Consider the following 24,465-nt stretch of genomic DNA (forward strand, 5'->3'; position numbering starts at 1 on the left):
AGGAAATTCACCCTGTTATCTAAAAAAAATGGGCATACAATCACTGAAACTGCATTGTTTAATCATTGGAAAGATGTAGGGTGCAAACAGACCTGTCTTCTGCAGTTTTATAGAATACTATTTGTAACATACTGATTAGATTACAGATTATGTCAGTGTTGTTTATAGGTCAGCACAATATTCCAATCACAAGACACTCTCCAGCATCAGGATATCAGGCTCTCAAAAAGGGCCTCTTGGCAATACCTCCTCATGGTATGACAAGTCCAGAAAATATTAGCATTGTGTTAGTCATTGGTATTTAGTGTGGTGCACAATCCCAAACTTTGAGCAGATGTTCAGAAATTGGTCACATGCAACCAACCTATTTGGGATCCATGTTAAAGACTGTTTTTGTGGATCTGGATGTATCAGATTTCAGGATAAGTTGACAGGGATAAAACAAACTGCTGCCGTGGCATATTTTAAGGTAGATTACATTTTAGAAATTTGTTGACAGGTATATATAAGCAGGAGATTACGACTCAGTGATGAAGTATACAGAGCCCTGATGGTGAAGAATACTGAGTCCTGAAAGAACTGGAGGAGGTACAATGATATCATGGTACGAAGTTTCTAAATTGAATCCAGTGGAAAAATGATTCAGACTGTCCAAGATGCCTTACAGAAGATCCAAATGAGACACACTGGGACATGGAGAAATGATGCAGCTAACAAAGTAGCCAAAGAAGTGTGTAGACGAGACACTGGATTCCAAGTTCCATTCCCTTGTGTACTACTATCTCACTGTCAGACAGAAGTATCATGCATCAATGGGAAAATGAATGGTTGAAGGTGATAAACAAAATCTATGGTAAATCATTTTGACTCCTCACGTGTGGTGGTTCTAGTGCCAGCCACACTGATGGAAGTGATACTGACCACAGTACGAACAGGACATCATCCACTGACACACAGTTTCATTCTCCAGTGAAGCCTGTGGAATAACATTTCCAATACAACATATTTTAACTGTGTGTGTTTCATATGGTAACATAAGGGCAACACAATCTGAAGAAAACTGTGAATATGCATTCCCGAGGAACTGTCACAGTGATTTTACCTGGGAGAACAGTCATCATCATCATCATCATCATCATCATCATCATCCCTCTACATCAACAGGGTGCAACAAGGTTCTACTGCTGCCACCAGAAATGCCAGCTCTGTTTGGTGCCATATGATTATCTCTCTCATCTGACTAACAACTGTCTGCCAAACTTTGCCTCTCTCTTCTTCTCACCTCTTTCTTGTCCACCTCACCAGCTCCAAACAACACTACCACCCACCCTTGCCAGCATGGAGTGCAGGACAATGTAAATGTATTCATGTTTACTCTGAAGCGGAACACAAGTCTGTACACTAACTCACCATGTTCCGGTCACTTTTATAAGTCCCTATCTACTGCTCAGTGTACCAATTATACAATGAGTCCATTTAGTTCGCTGTATTACATTTATGATTTTCCAACTCCACATGAAACTGACATAATGATATGACAGCATATTTACAAAACTTGCCTCGGCAGAAAATGTAATATTTTGATCTTTTATTAGATTTTTAAGTTCTAAAAAAGAGCATGCCTCACAGTAATATAAAATTAAATCGGCAATTAAATAGTTTCATGAGATGGCTACCATGGTACAATAGCACAGGCTTAACAAGCAGTAACATCCAGACGGGATACAAGTCATCAAACTACAGATAAAATAGTCAACTGTTTCCAGAATGTAAATGGTTCTTTATATAACTGCCAGTAAAGGCTGTGGGTCAAAAAAATAATCACATCAATATATTTACAAATAAGTACAACAACTTTAATATATCATCTGATGAAAAATGTTTACAGCAGTTGATTGCATTTTATGATTCATTAAAACGTATCTATACAGCCACTACTTCCTTCGTGGTGAACACCTAAAACATGCATGCAGATGACATCTTAGAATAAAACTGTAGCATAAAATTATAAGTAAAATACTGTAAGGAGTGAATGAACAAATATAGCTAGAGTGTTCGACTAAAAAATATCTACCCCTGTATAAAAATAAGTTAAAAATATTTTAAGACAATAAATTAAAATCACTTACACAAAGATGAAGTACAATGTATTACAAATGCTTTCATGTAGAAGTTCATCAAAATGTCTCTAGCTTTTAAATATATAAAACAAAATAAATAAGCACTAAAATAAATGTTCACTAAATTTCGTCTGAACACTCAGAAGAACTATCGTCTGAAGAAGTATTGTTTTCGTTGGACTTTAAATCGAACAGTTTCTGTGGCACTGGCTTCCCGTGAATTAATGCATTGTATGCTGCATCTGCTTCAGTTGAAGCATCTGTTCCCCGTTGAGAAAATGAAGACAGAAAATCCATATTCAGTGATTTTCTTCGTGAACATTCATTCCTCCCTTTCAGTACACGATGCTCATAACGTAGTTTAAATTCCCTGAAAACATAATACAAGCAGTACATATAACAACACCACCACTCTTGATTACTAATAATATTGTGCAACATTTGTGCTGTAAATATTTAATTAAATTCACATATTTCACATATTCATGGAAGATTATAACTGTGTGCAAAACTGTGATTCAAACACTGAGCCTTGCATTTTGCAGGCATGGGCACATAGTATTAATCTACCAGGAAATTTCAAATTAAACTCATAATCCAAACATAGGATTGTTTTACAACTCTTCTTGACAAAAATGCCTTTCTACACTCCATAAGCAAGTCACTGATTATTTCTCTGCAGCACAGCATTTGCCATTCATATGGACTGAGAAGGGAAGATTGGTACAGTTGATTCATGAAAGTATACGGGTGGATCTCGGGCCACACACTGTCAAATACCTGTTTCATGGGTAGGAGAAGCAAGTCAACAATCACTCATGAGACAGATTTTTAACACTCCAAATATCACACATACCAGATGTACAAAAAAATTAAATAAATAAATAAATTTGGAAAGAGTAAAATGGGGCATTTTACAGACTTAACAATCCTCCATCAAAACATGCAATCAATAAAAAATAAAATACAACTATTGGAAGTTGAGCTCCAATCTTTGAACTGCACAGTTGTTTGTGTTACTGAACACTGGTGTAAAGAGACAGATATCCAACATGCAGTGTTATCATCATATGAAAGGGCAAACTCTTACTGCAGAACTGCTTCAAGGGGTGAAGGATCATGCATTTGTATCAGAAAAGGAAAACAGTTCAAATCAATACATGATCTCAGTACACCAAGTGAAGACAAACACTTTGGAATATCAGCTACTGAATTAACAGGGCTTGGTATCACCAAGAAATTATTTTTATGTTTGTACAGATCTCCCAGTGGTAGAGTGTACACTTTTTTCAATAAATTAACAGGAGTTCTAGGTAAAGTCTCAAGCACAAAGGTCAGCATAATTCTGGGTGGGGACATTAACATCAACACTAATATCATAAATGAATCCAGAAGCACCCTCATAAATATCCCTCAAAGTTTTGGCATGTCCCTATTGGTCACTAGTGCAACAAGGGTTACTACAATGACTGCATAAGTAATTGAACATGTGGCCACAAATATGGACAGGGAAAAATGTGATGTAACTGTAAATATTCTCGGAATATCAGACCATTTCAGTCAAATAACAACAGTAAAATCAGGCTTCGAATCATTTTCTATACTAGAAGCCAACAAATAGCATCCATCAGAAATCAAAATAAAAGATTTTTCAAAGGAACTAGCAAAACAAAGCTGGGATGAAGTGTATAAGGAAACCAATGTGAATATGAAATTATCCAAATTCTCCACAGTATTTAAACTGAACTTTGAAAAGGCATTTCCAAAAGTATGCATGTAGTGCTTTGACAAATCATGGCCATTTATTCTATTCTGTGAATGAATTTATATATTTTGACGATCAGGCAGGTGGGCACATGTAACCATACACATGGTGTTCACTCTGTACTCTGGTAATGGCAATTTTATTGTATGAGGATTGTCTACACAGCAAGATGGTGGACTTCTGCCATCCCTAGGAGAATGCACAAATACTTTTTAATAAAATAACCCCATAAGGGGGTCATGCTACAGCTTTGCTAAACAAAAAACACCAACTGAAGTTGGATCACCTTTACTGCATCCCTCTACCCACTCACCAGATTTAAACACTGTCTTGCTCTTTTGGTTCTCTAAGGGTGTTCACAGATGTGACTACCTGATATTGCTGACCATAGTACATGACTAATACTATTTGTAAATAAATATAAAGCATTTGTCAATCCTTGGTCAAATTAAACTGTAGCACAGGAGCTACTTCCAATTACATACAACATTAAACAACCATTTGTTACAGCTACATTTAATTGTTCAATTTGTAAGAGCTCAGAAAAATAAAAAATTACAAATCATGTTTCTCTCATGCTAAGGACTTACATGACATGATAAATAAAAATACATGCCAATTTGAGATTTCAACCTGGTATGTCCTGTTTACTGCAAGCAGTTGTCATTAACAGCTGAGCCACCCTCCAAGGCGAAATCAAGCTTTCATTATCACTGATATTTCCACCTGTCATTTCCATGGAAAAGCAAGATTTTTTTATCCGACAGCTGTTCAGATTCCACATCCAGCCAGAGTAGTGATACAGATGTGCGGTCAGACATGCTCATGTCATGTAACCATCAAGCTGACGCACAGTCTTGTGTAGTGTGCAGATGGCATATGACACTGGCACAATTACTGATATGTTACCAGGTTAAATAACACAGCCAGGTCTCTTATTTAGCCTATGATGTCTTTCTCTCTGTGTCATACAATTATTCTGAGCTTGACATTGCCTGTTTACATTTCTTCATTGGGACTACTCACTGAATAAATTTATCATGCTTTATGACAACATTCACTGTAATCTGGACTTCACTGTGGTGTTGCTGATTGCAAAGATAGTGTCCTCAAAAAGGACAGGGTCAATTTTCTCCCACATTCTCCCTTGTCCAAGCTTGTACTTCATATCTGAAGAGCATTCATCAAAACTTTAGCCTTTATTCAAACTTTAGTCCTCCTGGCACAGACTGTACCTTCAAATGGGCAATCTTTACCCACTCACTCTTCTTGGATCACTATATCCCTTTACAGATGTGTATCAATGAAAATAATAAATTTTTCAAAATATAATTGGACTGATTAAAAAGAATTACTCACTGAGTGGCAGTAGGAGAAAAATATAAAGGTTAAAGAAATGTGTCAGCTTTCAGAGGCAGTGGCTCCTCCTCCTAGCAGAAAAGTTGAAAGGGAGAGAGGAGAAATGAAGGAAAAGAAGAGACTTACCATGGGGGACAAGAAAGAGTTTGAATTTAGCCTCCTGAAAAATGGTCAGCCATTATGTTTATTTGTTTTCATAAACTGATGTTATTCTTTGTCTACTAATCATATTTTTAGTTACAGGTTTCTGACATCATATTCTGTCACATAGCCTTTTCACAGTTTCACATGATTGCTGATCTCCTCCTCTTCCTTGCTTTCTTCTGTTTAAGCTGGAATCTTTGGTTGTCCTTTAATAATTCCATTCACAAAAAGATTTTTCTTCATTTTTGACATTTGATGGAACCCTCAGGTTTGAAGGCTGTTATTTGTAACTTTTTTGTAATTCTCTACCTGCTGCAGGCTAGTAAGTAGTAGTTGTTTTCTATCCTAATTGGTTGCACCTTCAATTGTTCATTAAATCTTAAGAAAAAAATTCATGTACATTGTATCTGGGTAACTACATATGAATTTATTACAACAACAAGCAGTTTCTTTGAGTAAGCAAGGAGCACAAATGTTACCTCACAGAAAAGCTAGGTTTTTGTCCTAATACATATGCTTTTGTACTAAAGGGTTGCATATGGTCATGCTAAAACATGACTTTGCAATGAATGTTATACTACAGAATAGATATTTCACTGGGCAGCAAAGTGTCTCTGCTGTGAAACTTACTGGCAGATTAAAAATGTGTAGTGGAATAAGACTTGAATCTGGATGACCTCCTTTTATGGGTAATGCTTCCACCAACTGGGATATCCAAGCATGACTCCCCACCCCACCCACCCACACCCACACATTCCCAACTTCAATTTTGTTTGTAACTCTCTCCTACTTTTCAAACTCCACAAAATGTCTCCGAAGAACTAAATGACTTAATACTTCGGAATGAATGTATAATGTGGGGAATTGCCTTACTCACAGCTGGCAGTCTTTTACCTCACAGAGAACATGTCTCTTTGCAGCAGGACATGCATTATTGAGGGACATTCTGATGGATTATAATGAGTCTCAGCCTGACACACAGTTTTAATCTGTGAGGAAGTTTCAAACAGACACACTTACACAATTGTTTGCATAGACATTCAGAGAGTAATTTAGTCTATTAATGAATGTAGCGATTTTTCCAATTTTGTGGCACAATGTGAGAAAAACCAAGATTAAAAAAAACTTAAGATAATAATTTTTTGGTGCATACTCATCACAAGGTGTCCTTTCAAATGGACTAGTTGATCGGACACTCTGGTTATCATCACAAACAAAATCTTGGAGGTATTGGGCAGGTGATGTTGAACCCAAGGATATCTGGTCAGAAAGTTTACCATTGACAAGTCTCTCAATAGCTTCTGCATAATCTTTGTCCCATTCCTGAAACATATATAGCATATACATATGAACAAGTTATCAAAGATGTAACAAAATTACAGCAAGCATTCACAAAACTGAAAATTCAGGGTCCACAAATATCTTAGCTGCAGTTTCATATACAAGGAGCAGTCACATGAAAACATTAAAAGTGTAATTAAAAATTGACATTTTGCATCATTGTTCTGTAAGTTGGCAGTACTGTTACCAATAATGTAAGGAATGCTCTACAGGCAGCAGCAAGCTACAAACAAACAAAATGCGGCCACAATACCAGCTCAAAATGGCTGCCCCACTTGCAACATGCACCAAGGCAGAACTTTCAAATGGATGGGAGACAACAAATGAGGAACAAGCACAGCAGAAATTCAGTTTATACTTCGATTTTATGTTGAAAGATAAAGGAAGTGAATATTCACATCATGATGATGATTAAATTTCTGGTTGCATGAATATTAACAGCATAACCTGGCTGGAAGTGAGTTGTCTTCAGACAATAAATTGGGAGTTCATCAAAAGACTGTAAGCTATTATGAGGCTTTTTACCGAATTGTTTTGTACTGTGGCATTTTCATTACTTCACTGTTTTACATTTTGGAACTGCCTATCTCTTGGATTTGAATTTATTGTATAATGGTGTCATGAAACAATCACTGGGGCACCACTCATTGTGCATCATTCACAGTCTGGGTAGAGTCGGAAAAATGAGCAATAAAATTTGCACTCAAAACTCAACAAAAGAAAACTACACAAAGAGAAATCAGCAATGCAGCTGCAAACCACAGAACCTGTAAAACAACAATTTTGCAGAGAAGCCTTCCAGGATTAGAATATGCACAGTTATCAAATTCTAGCACTATGTTCATCAATTATTGTGTAACAGAACATTCCCTTACTTTCAAATTTCACACTTTATAAAACACACTTATTCCCTATTTTGGCATATGGTTCTTCATTTTTCAGCCTATGCCTCCTTATTACACTGTCTCTATCTTAAATCTTTTCAAGAATGGAACCCACAATTACAAAATTTGAGTCAATGCCATGTTTTAAATAAAACTGCCATATGAATTTCAACCCTCAAATTGTATGTGACCATTATGGACCTCTATTTCACATTATACCCAAACACCTGCAAAATCTAGACTAAAAAATTTCCAAAGTAATTTTTTACACCACCTGTGTACATCAGGTGCACTACTATGTTTGTAACTGAGGCATGCAATGCTAACAATATATAATTTGTTCAATACATCAGAGCTTCATGGTAAATTATCTGTCTTATTACTGTACATGAATGTTTACTGGATAAAGAGCAGTAATGAGTCACTTGATAAGTGACCCAGACAGAGTAGAGTATAGAAATAAAGAAAAGTTCTCTCTCAAGCAGATCTTTGGAATGATAAATCCTATGATGAAGATATTGATTACAATACTAACAATGATAAACTACAACCTGAGCTACACAACCCCCGGGTTGTTCCTTTAGCCTCCTCTAAAATTCACCTCTGCCTCCCCCCACCCCAACCACCTTCTATCATTTACCACTTCTTCCCTTCTGCAAAGTACTCCATTTTCCTAAAAACTTCTGTTTTGTTTTAGTGTTCACATTTGCTTTTGCATTTTCATATTCTTTCATTCATTTCCACTTTGTGTCACCTAGTCAGTTTCTGTCTTTGCACCTACTTCAAGTACTACACTCAGTTGAGAATGTTAATGACTAACAATTTACTATTTTATTTCATTTTTACATTTACTTTGAAAGAAGGCTATTCAGACATAACAACCACCCAAAATATCTAGGGATTATGCTTAACAGAACACTCAGTTAAAAACAACATCTACTAAGAATAGCTGCAAAAATCAGAACTTGAAATACTATTCTCTAGACACTCTGTGGCACATCATGGGGATCCTCTGCATTAACACTCCATACTTCAGCTCTGAGTTTGGTCTAGCCCGTTGCAGAATATTAATCCCCAGCTTGGATGAATAGTACTCGTATAAGATTTGTTGACACATGGCTCAACCACATCACATGTCTTACACCTGGTACGGTCAGATCTAAATCATCTTTCTGGCACCCATGCTTAGCCACCTACATCTCCAACTCTGTGGCATAAAGTACACTTATATGGAAGTACGAAAAACTACAGGAAAATCCTCGCCTTCCGGTCCATGCAGACATTCCAAGGAAGGCTTTCCAAAGGAAGGCTTTGCTCTTGTCATCCACCCCTGGAAACTGCAAGGGTGTTAGCTGACAACAGCTTTAACACGAATGGCAGCTGAAGGCAACATCTGGCGGACTAATTCTATGACAAAAAAACTTACGAAGAAAGTAACTTCTCAAGGCTTTGACTGTGTGCTGGATAACAGACTGTTCACCATTTTACATATGAACATTCTCCAAGAGCTTTCCCTGGCAATCCAGCAGAGTTCCTGGGGGATCAGTAATGCTACATACACAGTCTAGATATTAATTTGTGGTCTGAGATGATCATCACATTCCAGATGTAGTGAAGTTTTCTATGCTTCTCTTTGTGTCAATGGATTAATTTACTGACAATTAATACATTTTAAATTTACATTTTTTAAAAAGGTGTACATCTTATAATAAGACGGCAAGCTCTGAGCAGATATTTAGTTGATCTGCGAGAATCTTTGATTTTCTTATAATTAATCATTCTTCTTAAGGTATGTGTTGTTGCTGTGATCTTCAGTCCAAAGACAAGTTTGGTGCAGCTCTTTTGTTAACCTATCCTGTGCAATCCTCTTTATCTTTACGTATCTACCACATCTTACAATTATTTGGAGCTGCTTAATGTAGTCATTCAAGCCTTGGTTGTCATTTACAACTTTTACTCACACAACATTCTATTACCAAACTGACAACTGCTTGATGCCTTTGAATTTGTCCAATCAACCAAACCCTGTTTTTAGTCAGGTTGTACCATAATTTTTCCCCCAATTTGGCTCAGTATCTTCTCTTTTGTTATTTGAATGATTCATTTAATCTTCAGAATTCTTCTGTTACCCACTTTTCACTTCCAGATGAGGCTACAATCCATACAAATACTTTCAGCAAAGACTTCCTAACGCTAAAATTTATAACTGATATTAACAAATTTCTCTTTTTCAGATACACTTTTCTTCCTATTGAAAGTCTGCATTTTATATCCCCTCTACTTTGGCCATTGTCAGTTATTTTACTGCCCAAATAGTAAAACTAATCTACTACTTTTATTGTTTCATTTTCCGATCTAATTCCTCCAGCACCACATAGTTAAATTACATTCCATTACCCTTGTTTTACTTTTGTTGGCTTTTATATTATAACCTCTTTTCAAGACATTATCCATTCTGTTAAGCTGATCTTCCAAACCTCAAAGTTTCTATTTCCTTCACCCTGAACTTCAATTTTAATTTCTTTTCAAAATAACTCATTGGTTCACTTTACTGCTTACTTAATTTGGAGATCGAATAATACCAGGAATATGCTAAAACCCTTCAAAACTAACTACTTCATATCCTCCTTTACACTTAACAATTGTGAAAAATAAGTTTCTGTTCTGTGAATACTCTGCAGAGATGCAGCAAACATATTATTATTATTTTATCATTGCCCATGTGTTATCCAGTACAGTGAAGCAGTTGGGGTCCCTGCTTCGCGATGACCATTTTCCAGCTTTGATTCACACTTCCTACCAGTATTTTTAATTTAATAATCTAGTTTCAAATGATTGTGGACTTTGATAATGCCATGGTTCTTCAGGCCTTGAAAGGTTCAAGTTATTTATAAATAGCGGTATGTATCAAATTCAGGAGGCATTTCAAATCAGTTTGCCATTTCTGTCTTGTAATAAATATCCTTTCAATATTATGTGCTGGTTTTCATTGATAACCCTACTCTTCATTTTGGTACAGAAGTCTGATGACAATATTGACAACACTGAATCTTTAGCAATATAGAAAAACACTATGAAGACATGAAAACTACCACAGGATGGGCCAAAAGTCACAAAAAGATTGTACATATCTCTGAATAACTTTTTATTTATTATTTTCCTCTTTCTTTTGTTTCAGATTCTGAAAGAGAGAGGGTGTAAGATTCACCATGGAAAAATCCAGCACCGTTCAACGTACCAAAGTTGTGGAGCTTTGCTTGGAAAACCAGATGTCAACTACTCTCAAGCAAAGAGAATATTGCCACCTTTTCAACGCCATGGCCGGACCATTGGAATCCATGATCCATCACTCGATTCAACAGTTCAGACATCAAGGTTCAATGAGTGACTTATCGCAATATGGGAGGCCCAGATCAGCTCATTCGAAAATCCGACAGGTGCAAGACAGTGTTGATGGGATGTAGGAACTTCAACACTACGACGTTCTAGCCTTTTGGGGTTGGCAAGGATGTCACTTTGGTGAATTGTGAAAGTTGATTTGCTTCTCCTTACAAAATCCAACTGGTGCAACAGTTAATAAACACTGATTATTGTCCCAGACTTGCATAAGCAGTTCGACTGTAGATGATGGCCACAAAAAACAATTTCATCCACAAGTTGTTGTTGAGTGATGAAGTGCATTTTTCACTTAATGACTTTGTTAGCAGGCAAAATTGTTGATTCTGGGGTGGTAAAAACCCACGCCATGCACTAGTACAAACTGCATCCTGTGAAGTGCACTGTGTGGTGTAGCAAGACATCAGAAACAATCACAGGGCCACACTTCATTGATGAATGGTGAAGATAATGCAGTGACAGTGACTGATATTGTAACACAATTACTACTACTGTGCATCCTGCACTAAAGAATATGTGAGATATGGTTTCAACATGATGCACACACAACAAGGGCCCTCAACTGGGCTTCTGAGAACCACTGTCGGCCTTCGTATTATAGGAGAAACGCTGACGTAAACTGGCCCACCTGTTAGCCTGACTTCATTCCACTTGATTATTTTCTTTGGGGCTACCTGAAGAACAAAGTGTATGCAAACAAACCACAAACAATACAGGAGCTCAAGGACAGTATCTGTGCAGAATCAAGGTACTTAAAAGAGACGTACTGACCCCTGTCGTGAGTCGTGCTAGACAGGACCAGTATCTGTGAGGCTCATAATGATGGACATTTACTTGAGATTATATTCAACAGATAAGTATAAACAATTTCCCACCTCTGATCTTTAAGTCTGTGAAATATCAATGGAAACCAATGATAAATAAAAACGCTATTCACAGTTATAATGCTTTCCTGACTTTCAGCTCACACCATGCAATTTGTGTTCTGTCTATTGAAAAGATTCTGGCTTGTACTTAACCTGAAATCAATGTAAAATAATATGCATAATAACACAGCATTCAAAATTCTGTAATCATTACTAAGGACTTATAGTTCAGGGTGCTCATAACATGCATTAATGATGGAAAACAAATTCACTCAGTTAATTTTATCGAAGTAACATACTGCCCTTTTCTAATTCTGCTGTAGGACTCTTCCAGTCTGATTGTCAAAACCGATGACTTTGCAAAAACAGAGCAAAAAAAAAAAAAACCTGTGACAGCTTTTCTGAATATACTGACTGAAAGGCTAATGGCTACATCATTAGACAAACTGCGAAATGGAGAAAATAAAACAATAGTCTGTCTGCAATTTAATTCACAATCCTTTCAGTTGCAAACTCTTGCCACTCTTGGAAATTCCACTGTTACTGTAGTCACCTTCTCTTATGAAACTCGCAATCTCAGAGTGATTTGTAGCAACACAGTCCAGTATTTTTTTCCCCTTCAGTCTTTCAAAATTCCCCGACTTTTCAAGCATATTTCCAATTTCCCTAAGATCCTTGATTTTCCATATTTTCTAAACAAGCTGCCACTCTGAACTTGGTACCTGTCAACCCGTCAATACAACAATGCCTTGCATAGCACATCAATGAAACAGTGAGTGATACTTTATTATCACGAAAATACTTCTTGCACACTTTGGCCACATTTATTCATGCATGTTTTTAATGATGATTTACTATGGCATTTTTGAAACTATGAATCTCATTAGCACACATGATGACTCTTTTTTCCTTGCACCTATTAAAATAAAATCCCTTAAACAAGATGATTTTTCTTGGAGCTTCCTTACTAGTCTTGAAGTCCAGCTGTTTGCTACAAAAGTTATTAGGTTCTCAAAGAGTTGGCATTTATTTGTATTGCTTATAATACACCACAAATTTCTGCCTAGTAACAAATTTGTCCATATTGTCCATGCTATTTCTAACCTGTGCACTTTCCTGCTAGTTACTTGACTCCCACTCCATGCAACATCATTCTTTTCTAATGTAATCTCTACACCTACAGCTTTTCTGGCAGCACTATCATTCCTTTTTCCTTCTCATTCTCAATAAATTTAATGACACTAATAGGGAGAATTTTCTATAGGCACTATCCATGCTTGCAGGGTAACAACATGCACTACTTTGAAATGGAACATGGTTGTACCCAATTATGTGATCAAGTTAGTTCCTGGGGTGGCCGGGTCTAAGGTTTGTCTTGTAGAGTGACATTACAATTATGTAGAAAGTAAGTTCCATTTATTTATTGAAAATGTCATTATATCGATAAGTTAAAGTTACAACTGTCAGCTACTTTTATACTTAATTATCTCCTAAATTAAGACATTTGTTATATCAAGGAACGAGTTTTTAAATGTCCTTGAAGAAATCTGCCACCTATGAGCTAAAGGGCACAGAAACAATGCCAGGACTCAACACCCCACATCTTGTGTTCTGGGTAGCTCTTCTGACATTATTTAGGGGCCACAGTGAATTTTGGAGTTTACTGTAGGGACTCTTTCCATAAAATCAACAAGAAGTATTCTGTTTATGTATAAAAAAATCAGTTGTGGAGAAAATGTTGGTTGCACTTTTAAGGATAGTGTGGCAAGCCAGTATGGTCATACTCCACTGACTGGTTTTGTTACTTCATGCTGAAGAATGCAGCCCATGGTTTATCCCCAATTGCAGCGCAACTGAGGAATTCGTCTCCTCCTGAATCGCACCACATCAGAAATGTTAAAATGGCTCCAAAACCTATTGGTTTCGTGGACATCAGTTAGATGCTTTTTGACTAATCATGCACAAAATTTGTGATAGCCAAGTTTATCAGTCACAAGTTCATTTAACACTGACTGATAACTGTTGGAAAATGAGTGATAGTTCTATAGTAATGAACAGAGAACTTTCTCTGATACTGTCCATCTTTACAACAAGTTCATTTGTCACAACAAATGGTCATCTACTTCTTTCTTCATCGCGGACATTAGTCCCACCTTTCTGAAACAAATGACACCATTTTCTTACAACACTATTGCTCACTTATTACATCCTCTCTATATATAGCACAAAGTTCACAATGAATATATACAGCTGCTATTATTTTTGCACATGGAAAATGAATTACAGCATATAGTTCACACACAGCAGGATTTTTGAGGATAGATAGATATTCAGCGATCAGAGGCCCTGCAGACTATGCACTGCTTCCACAAACTGCCTCCATTCCTTCCTGTTTTGTGCCCGGTTCCACCAGGTGTCTTAAATTCCCAGGGCAGCTAGGTCCTTCGCCAGGTCGTCCATCCAGCGCTGCCTTGATCGTCCAATGGGGCGTTTGGTTTTTGGTTTCCCCGCTGTTGCCATCTTTGCCTGTCTTCCATCTGACATACGGGCTACATGGCCCACCCATTGTATTCTTTTCCTCTTTATCTTCTGTAGGGTAGTTGGTTGTCGCATCAGAAGGTAGATTTTCTCATTTTTCCTCCTCCTCCATTCTCCATTATCTAAAACTGGTCCCCATATCTTCCTCATTACTCTTCTTTCAAATATTAATAGTTCTTCCCTTTCTTGCTTAGTAATGCTCCATGTTTCTGAACCGTACATTACTGCTGGGAACCTCACCGTGTTGTAGATTTTCATCTTTCTGTTCACTGAGATCGATTTAGAGGTAAGCGTCTCTCGTTCCCACTGCTATTCTTTCCTTGATGTCCATTTTTATGTTGTTGTCTGTGGTAAACCACGATCCCAAGTATTTGAACTGGTCTACTCTCTTGAACCTCTTGCCATCTGTCTCAAGAAATTCTATCTGCTCTTGTCTTCTTCGTAATTGCATGAACTCTTTTTTGTCTCGATTCACTTTGAGCCCTGCCTTCTGGGCATAATTGTCCATTTTCTGGTACATTTCCTTCAACTCTTGCTTTGATTCACTTAATAGTACTATGTCAGTTAGTTAGTTAGTTACGTGTTCCATTGATCAATAGCATGGAAAACCATTATGATGTGGAACGTGTCAAATGTACAAGAAATGTGCAAAGGAAACAAGTTTTTTTTTCCTTTTCTTTTTTCACATTATAGTGTTATACCTAAATATTTCTATTATCTATCCCATTCCCTTAAATGGCACAAAATGCATATATTATATCTCCAGGTTCATTTACTCATATTCAGGAATTCATCTATGGTATAGGAGTTGTCAAGGAGGTATGATTTCAATTTGTTTTTGAAACTATTACTGCTGTCTGTCAGACATTTTATTTCATCCGGTAATTTATAAAAAAGTTTTACAGCAGCATATTTTACCCCTTTCTGTGCCACAGATAGGTTAAGTAAATGATAGTGTAGGTCTTTCTTTTTTCTGGTATTGTAATCAAGAATGACACTGTTGATTTTAAACTGGTCCATGTTGTTGACAAAAAAATTCATTACTGAGTAAATGTACTGTGAAGCAGTTTTAAGAATTCCTAGCCTTTTAAACAGATGCCTACAGGATGTGCGACTATTAACCCTACACATTATTCTAACTACTTTCTTTTGAGCAGTAAATACCTTTGCCTAAGTGTTGAGTTGCCCCAGAATATTGATCTGTACAACATCAGAGAGGGGAAGTATGCAAAGTATGTTAGCTTACTAATTTCTACATCCTCAAAAATTGGCAATTATTTTGCAAAAATTGCTGAACATAGTAACTTTAGGACATCCAAAATATGAATTTTCCAATTAAGATTCTCATCTATATGCACACCCAAAAACTTAGTATGCTCTACCCTGGCTACTGACTTCTTTTGATGTGTTACGTTTATTGAAGGAATTATACTTTTTGCAGCAGAAAATTGGATGTATTGTTTTTTTTTCAAAGTTCAGAGCAAGCCCATTCGCAGAAAACCAATTAATAACTTTTCCAAAGACCTTATTTGTATCATTTTCTATCGGACTTTCTTTTACTGGATTAATAATTATGCTTGTATCATCAGCAAACAGTGTCAGTTCAGCATCTTGTTTCACGTAAGAAGGGATGTCATTCACATATATCAAGAACAGGAGGGGACCCATGATCGAACCTTGTGGAACACCTAATGAAATTTCACCCCAGTTAGATGAAGTGGCAAACTCCTTTGAATCACTTGAAGCATATAAAGAGATTTTTTGCTTCCTGTTCTGTAGATATGACTCAAACCACTCATATGCTGTTCCATTTATACCATAGAATTGTAATTTCTCTACCATAATGTCATGGTTCACACAATCAAATGCTTTGGATAAGTCACAGAATATTCCTACTGGTAACATTTTACTATTTAAAGACTCTATTACGTGGGCAGTGAAGTTGTATATTGCTGTCTCAATGGAACATAATTTCTGAAATCCGAACTGTGATTTACTAAGTATCCCATTACTGTTGAGATGGCTAACCACTCTTGAGTACATTACTTTCTCAAAGATTTTTGAAAATGCTGTAAGCAATGATACTGGCCGGTAATTATTGACATCTGTGGTTTCCCCCTTTTTGTAGAGTGGCCTGACAATGGCATATTTTAACCTGTCTGGAAAAACACCCTGAGTCAGTGATGCATTACATATGTGACTTGAAACATCAGCTGTAATTGCTCCACATTGTTTTAACAACTAGTTAGTGATGTCATCTACTTCAACAGAACATTTATTTTTCAAAGATTTAATAATTTTCCTTATTTCACAAGAGGTTGTTAGATGAAACTTAATCTGACTAGAATTTTTCAAAACTGACTCTTCCATGTACTGCCTGGCTTTTTCTTTTGAACTATCCTCACCAATTTTTTCTCCTAAACTTAAGAAGTGATTGTTAAATACATTGGCTACTTGTGTACTGTTGGTTAAGATGGTTTCATTCTCTTTAACAGTAACACTACCTACCTTGGTGGTTACTTTGTCTGTCTCCTTTCTAACAACATTCCATACTGGTTTGATTTTATTGCTGGAGTTGTTAATTTCTTCTCTAACATACATATTTCTTGATTTCTTTACAACTTTTCTCAGTATGTTACAATAATTTTTATAGTGTAAAACTACTTCTGGGTCTGTACTACTTCTTGCTGTCTCATAAAGTTTTCTTTTTCTTTCTCAAGACACTTTAAAACCTGTAGTAATCCAAAGTTACTTTGAAAAGTTTGTGGTGTTACATTTAGTAATTTTCTTTGGAAAACAATGTTCAAAACGGGATATAAATTCATCAAGAAATATGCTGCATTTATCATTATCATTTGGCTCATTATATATACATCTTCCCAGTTTAAATTTCCTAAACTTTCTCTGAAGTGATCTATAGATACCTGGTTGAGCACCCTCACACTTTTACTTAATGGTTTCTGAAGTGTACACCCTGTTAGGTTTTGTAAGTTAATCAGTTTTGCATCAAGGTTAGATAATCCATTTACCACAGGGAAAGCATGTGTTTGTTCCACATCCTCTTGCTGTACAAATACATTATCTATTAGAGTACTACTGTCCTGAGCTATACGTGTAGGGAAATTGATCACTGATTCTAAGTTATATGTTGTTAACAACACTTCTAGTTCACTTTTCTTATCAGAAGTGCTTAGAAAGTTAACACTGAAATCACCACAGATTAATAACTTCTTCTTTTTGTCGAACAGACAGCATAATAGGGAGTCAAACTTCTTTATGAATAGCTCCCAATCTCCTAGTGGAGACCTGTACACTGTTGCTAACATCAACACAACATTATCTAGCTGAAGTTCACATGCACAAACCTCAAAGTGCTGACCAACACAAAATTTGCTTACTTCAACAGTTCTGTATTTATACCCTTGTTTTATGAAAATGGCATCTCCTACTTTATCCATACTAGATCTACAAGTGTAAGATGCTAAATTATACCTATTTATACTGACATTTTCCATCCCCACAGTTACATGGTACTCAGAAAGACAAAGTATATCAATCTTGTTCTTATTTTTGAGATCATCTAAACACATTATCAGCTCATCTACTTTATTTTTTATTTCCCTGATGTTTTGGTGAAGTAAGTTGACACCACCCTTAGCTTTATCCCTATTTGCTGTGCATGAAGTTTCTTTTCTTCTATTTTCCTTGGTTGTTGTCTGTCTGGAATTTTGCTTTAACCTAAAAAAAACCTGTCTGCCTGGTTCCAATAACCACAGGGATCACCCCTTGTGTGACTGTGGCCCCCACTTACAGCATCTGCCAATAGAGAAGCTAACTTATCTTTCCCCTTCCTATTAAGGTGCCGGCCATATGTAGTGTAACCCCACCTGCCAATAGCATCAACTAGAACAACACTCATGTGAGACTTTGCCAGTGTGTGGAGCATCCCGTTCAGCTCAGTGTTAACATGCCTTACAGCAGTGTTTCCCAGGGCTGATCATGGTGCTGTAAGACCTCCACAAACCCCACATTCGTGTGCCCAGTTTCTGCTCCTATTTTATCCAGGTCACTCCTAATACTATATCTTGGATTCATAGCCAGGCTGTTTCCTGCTCCCCCAACTATAATTACTTGATCTTTCTACTCAAAGTCCTTGCATAGCTGACCTAAGTTTTCAGTCACCTGGCTAAGGCTAGCATCTGCATATGTGAGACAATTGAAGTTACTGTCCATCTTTGCTCCAGCCCACTCCTCTTGCCTAAACTCTTATATTACTTTCTCTAAGATGACATTGAACAGAACACATGAGAGAGCATCCTCTTGTCTGAGCCCTGTCTCAATCTCGAATGTTTGTGATTTGGCTCCTAGGAAACGTACTGCTGCCTCTGACCCTTCGATACAAGCTTGCACCATTCTCACTAGCTTCTCAAGGATTCTGAAGTCCTGCATGGCATTTTATAGGCTATTCCTGTGGATGCTGTCACACACACGTTGTAAATCGACGAACAGACTGTAGATATCTTTATCACATTCCCAATGCTTTTCAAACAGGATAGTTGTCATTTTGATTTACAGTTACAGCACAAACGAAAGTTCAATAATTCACCTGTGACTCTGCCAAACTACAAAGGTCCTGGAAACAAAGCTTTACTAAAATCACTCCACTGTCCCCAGCACTCTATGCACCAGACAGCATTGGAACTTACTTTCTGGACAGCCCTTGTATATCCAGAATGTTATGGTGAAGTGCCCCGTGATGAAACCAAATCAATAGCACCTTATGGTGAAGTGCCACGTGATGAAACCAAATCAATAGCACCTGACAAAAATTTAATATATAGGGAAAAGTGTATAACAGGCAAATATCAAGAACTCCTTGTGAAGTATGATGCTGTACAAAGTGATGTCAACAAATTGAGACAATGTACCAAAAAGCAGCAGGTTGAAAGAAATTTGACCATCTTTCAAATGTCATGCCTGTGCTAACGATGGAAAGCCATCAGACAAATATCAGTAACAAAAATAGAAGAGAGAAAGTGGTTTCAAGTAAATATGAAAATTTGATCAACTATAATTTCCATATCTAAAAGACTGTAGTAGATTTTTGGGAAGAGAGACACTGATCTCTTTCATATAGGCATACTTTCAGGTAAAGAAGAAAGGATGAGTTACTTCTGACATATTCCACAGGCACTATACAAGAATATTAAAGAAGATGGACCTAACTTCATTTTTCCACGAAATATAAATTGGGTATGATGAACAATTACATTGTTGAAATAAGAGGTCCTAAGTTTTGATTACCACAGATAGAGAACTAAAGTGCTCAAGCCAACAAACAGACAGTTGTTATCAGTTTTGTGTAACATGGCTACCTTGCAACAAAAGGATTTTTGCGTTCTTGAGTTTAAAATCCAGTCAGCAGCTTCAGTGCTGAGGGCGTTTGTCTCTGATTCAGTATAGAATCACCAATTAAGTAAGTATAAGCAACTGGTTTATGCAATTTCAGCAAAGTGGATATCTCTGCTAAGGACGAAGCATGAGCTGACAGTATGAGCCAGATAAGAACACGAGACAAATTGAAGCAATTTTTGTGCATAGTTCAGGTTCATTTATAACTTGTTTCTGTAAACATTAAAGCTTCCTGTTTCTCTATGTATGTTGAGTATCTGTATCAACAGAAATATTAATGAAGATGGTATCCGATGCCTCTTCTTTAGCCTTTTCCTTCTTCTTGTTCATCCTGGCTTCTTGAGATCTCTTGTGAAGAGACACGATACAACAAGTTTCATAGTGGTGTAGGACAATCAATGAAGTTACACAACAGTTAATAATTTAACTTTTGAAACTGCCGGTTTATTGGCATTTATGGAAAGAAAAACACTCTCATACTCTCATGTGGTTAGCAAACATTGTGTAACATTTTGTGTGTGTAATGGGCCTTCCTACATCACAAACCATTCTAATGAATTAATTAAGCTGCTTTACAGTGTTGCTAGGCAATGTAATCAACAAGGTGATGCGTATCTCAATTAAAACTGGGCCTCGATATTTTGAATAAACTTTCAGTTCATTTTTTGTCAACATGAGCGCTTGTCTCACAATTAACTTCCAACTTCATGCATTAAGTCCAAACGCATTTGCAACTATTCTACGCGATTTACTGGACAGCTCAATCATGCACTGGCATGTAACGTATTTCAAATTGAGCGGCAGGTTTTGGTTTTCCTTAATGGGCTAAACAACTCTTTTGTAATAACATGATGTGTCTATCTCAGGTAACGTTTAAATGAAACTGGATTTACTCTCCATTTGGGTCAAGATTAAAAATAAAATTCTGTACGTAGGTCAGCAAAATGTACACGCACACTTTTAGCACTCTAAGTGATAACTCGTCTCAGAGTAAAAGCTGCACATAAATTCACACTTTTTTTTCAGGCATACAAAATTCAAAACAACTTTATATCAAACAAATAAATTATGGCATGTAATTACCAATTACAAGTTTATGATTCTGAATAAACTTCAAGAGCTTTTATTTCATAATCAATAAAATTTTATCCCCTGAGAGATATTATTAGTCTGCTACAACGGATTCAGATTACAGTCAACTCGTGTCTGAATAATGACATCACGAACCGACACTTGCTTGGAATGAACGAAATACCTGTACTGAAAAATACTGTCCGTTGAGTAATTTACTGACTTTTATAACAAATTTGGTACCCCTTGCATCGCTACAATGGGTCAATTTTTTTAATAATTCAGAGTAAAAGTCAGACTTCCCAAAAACAGATGTGCAACCTGCTCTATTACCTACTTGAAAACTTAAGAAGAGTACCAATACTTAGGGGAAGATGACAATATGCTGTGCATTTACAATACAGATGCCCACAGAATATCACATGCTACTGTTTAGAAAGGGGAAGATTGGTCAACAAGTACTGAGTGACAAATATCAACTACCAAAGCAAGGTTATCTACAGCAACTAACTGAGCTTACTGGCAGGCTGAAGCTCATTACCATACCCTGTCAGAATCTACATCTACATGGATACTCTGCAAATCACGTTTAAGTGCGTGGCAGACGGTTCATCAAACCATCTTCACAATTCTCTGTTATTCTAATCTCGTATAGCGCGTGGGAAGAACAAATACCTTTATCTTTCTGTACGAACTCTGATTTCCCTTATTTTTTCATGGTGATTGTTTCTCCCTATGTAGGTCGGCGTCAACAAAATATTTTCACATTCAAATAAGAAAGTTGGTGATTGGAATTTTGTGAGAAAATTCCATCGCAACAAAAAACGCCTTTCCTTTAATGATGTCCACCCAAAATCCAGTATAGTTTCAGTGACACTCTCCCCCGATATTTCGTGATAATACAAAACGTGGTGCCCTTCTTTGAACTTTTTCAATGTACTCCATCAATCCTATCTGGAAAGGATCCCACATTGCACAGCAGCATTCTAAAAGAGGACGGACAAGTGTAGTGTAAGCTGTCTCCTTAGTAGATCTGTTACATGTTCTTAGACTCCCGAAATAAAGTGCAGTCTTTGGTTAGCCTTCCCTACAACATTTTCTACATCTTCCTTCCAATTCCAGTTGTTCATAACTGTAATTCCTAGGTATTTAGTTAAATTTATGACCTTTACTTGGAAACATGTTCCAACCATTTCCTTTATGCATATGGATCTATGTGGTGTACATCTAGTTACCAAATCAGGCAAGTCAAACCAGTCTATCGTGCAAGGATGTGAGGCCACAACACACGGAAATCCTTCAGAACAAGAACTGATAAGATGCTGGTAATCAACATCAACATAACCAATTATACACTTGCTCTGGTACTAATTAACTCAAGGGTTTTCCCCATCCCCTCCCTTGATACTGGATGCCTACAAACGCCAGCTGGAGAAGGCTACACTCCAAGCATTAACAGACACTGTGCTTAAGGTTGATCATATCAACAGTATTCATTGATCATTAATTAGTCAATGATCATGCAGGGTGCTCTCAGTTGAGGAACTGGAAAGGCTACTGCCAGATGACACTATTCAACAACCAGAAAGCTCTAGATCCTGTGGAAAAGGAAGATGATGTCTGCGATGATTACAGGTGACTGGACAAAACCATCATAAGACATCTTCCAAATACTACATGTACAGGGTTGTCCATAATTAAAGTTCCAGTTTCAAAATGCTATAGGAAGAGAACAACTGCTCAAAATGATATCAAATCTGAAGAGCATATTATTGATGCAGGGGGAAACGTCATGGAACAAAAAGTTTGACCAAGGATCATGTGCTGCTGGTAAAGCTCTTTTACAACGGTGACTGCGTGCCAGTAGTCCTGCAGAAATTCCAAACACTCAAGGGTATGAAAGAAAGCACTGGTCCAATGTCTGCTAAAGGTCTGGAAAATATTATCAAAAAATTTGAAAAGTCAGTTTTTTAAAAAAAGAAAAATCCCTTGTCATCAGTTTTGTAAACCCTCGTCACCAATTTTGTGAAGGCCTCGTTGCTACTGCTGTGGAGAGTGAGTTGCCACTGTTGTTACGGTGGGCCAAGTTTGTGAGTTTGCGAAATGGCTTTTGGTGCATTAAATGCAAATAATCATATGTAAACTTGGACAATGATCTATAACCGAGTGAGTGACAGCTGCTCTTTTATCTTCCAAGTAGCCTTCTGTCCGTTGTCGTCTGGTCTCTGGTGGTAGTACTCGGCTGGCAATTGGCAGAGGCAAAGTCGATATCTTCAATTCTCAGTGCTGTCTGTGGCCATGGTGGAACTCACGCAAGTCGTGAGTCTCTATGGCACTGGCACTGGCTCACATCTTTGTGCCTGTGGTGCTTTTGCCCTGGCTGTGTCTTGTTCAGACGACACAGCACTTTTGAAGTACGATGTGGCAGAGGGAGGAAAACAGTTGATCCTACATCTGTTGAAGATGTGGCCACAGTACTGCAGGAGGGGTCAATGGTGGTGTGTAAACATTGCTCGAACATTGGACATGTTAGTGAGCGTGGTGCTTAAAATCCTATAAAACATCCTTCGTTCAGGAATTGTTTCCTGCTGACCTGCCAGAAAAACAAACATTCAGTCCAGACTTTCTTGGTTTCAGGGAAGTGGACAATGAATGGGTATGGAACATTCTGAGGACAGACAAAGCCCATTTCCACCACCAAGGATATGTCAATATGCTGAATTTCAGAATATGGGCAACGCAAAATCTGCAGGCACTTCATCTGGTACCACTTGATCCTGCAAAGGTGACTGTGTGGTGCAGGTTGATGGCACTGTTTCTCTTAGGGCCATACTTTGTCAATGGGATGAGTCCTGCAGGTCTCATTACCTGCACCATCACAAGCTAATGCTATGAGAGTCTTTTTGCACACCAACGTCATTCTAACCCTTCAACAGTGGATGTGTGGGTACGATCATATTTATGCAAGACAGCATGCCTCCGCACGCTGCTCAGTCAGTGAAGCAGCTGCTGCAGAGGCAAGTTGGAAATGCTAGAATTTTTAGTCCTCATTTCTCTACAGCCTAGTGATCCAGATCAGCTGATCTTAATCCATGTGACTTCTGGCTGTGGTTATTTGTTGTGTTCAGTGTTCCAAGTACAAGTGTAGCTGCATTGTGCAACACATTTTAAGCATGACCACCGAAATATTCCTATCTGTTGTGAACATGCTGTTTCTTGATTTCAATTTGTGGATAGCACATTAAACCTGTCTTGCATCAGTCTCATGACAATTAGAAACCAATGTCATTTTGATTTGTATGCAGCTTTTGGCCCCAGGAGTATTAAAAAAGATGTTTTTTGCTGTTTATGTGGCTTTTGAGCTCAGGACAATTAAGGGAGAATTTTTCCCAACTGATGTGGTAAGGTATATGGTGTAATGGGCAAGTCAAACCATAATGGTTATATTGTGATTCATTTGTCATTTGAGCCAACCCTGTTTACATTAAGGCACCTACAACACCATCTACTGGCAGCATTTTTATTAACTTTTTTCCTCACGACATTTCCCCCTACGTCAATAATAAATT

General features: G+C 37.3%; 1 protein-coding gene across 3 annotated transcripts in view; it reads right to left on the reverse strand.

Annotated features, from left to right (window-relative positions):
- Positions 1-1,834: 1,834 nt before the first annotated feature.
- LOC124612698 overlaps positions 1,835-24,465 on the reverse strand; it is a 222,021-nt gene continuing 199,390 nt past the window's right edge. For all 3 annotated transcript variants that reach the window (XM_047141043.1, XM_047141045.1, XM_047141042.1), the window contains 2 exons: positions 6,542-6,711; positions 1,835-2,490 (listed from right to left, as the gene is read on the reverse strand). In XM_047141043.1, the coding sequence (XP_046996999.1) occupies positions 2,241-2,490; positions 6,542-6,711 (420 nt within the window). In that variant the 3' untranslated portion in view covers positions 1,835-2,240. The remainder of the gene's footprint in view (positions 2,491-6,541; positions 6,712-24,465) is intronic.

This window comes from Schistocerca americana, chromosome 4 (assembly GCF_021461395.2).
Source record: "Schistocerca americana isolate TAMUIC-IGC-003095 chromosome 4, iqSchAmer2.1, whole genome shotgun sequence".
In the NCBI taxonomy this organism is placed as follows: domain Eukaryota; kingdom Metazoa; phylum Arthropoda; class Insecta; order Orthoptera; family Acrididae; genus Schistocerca; species Schistocerca americana.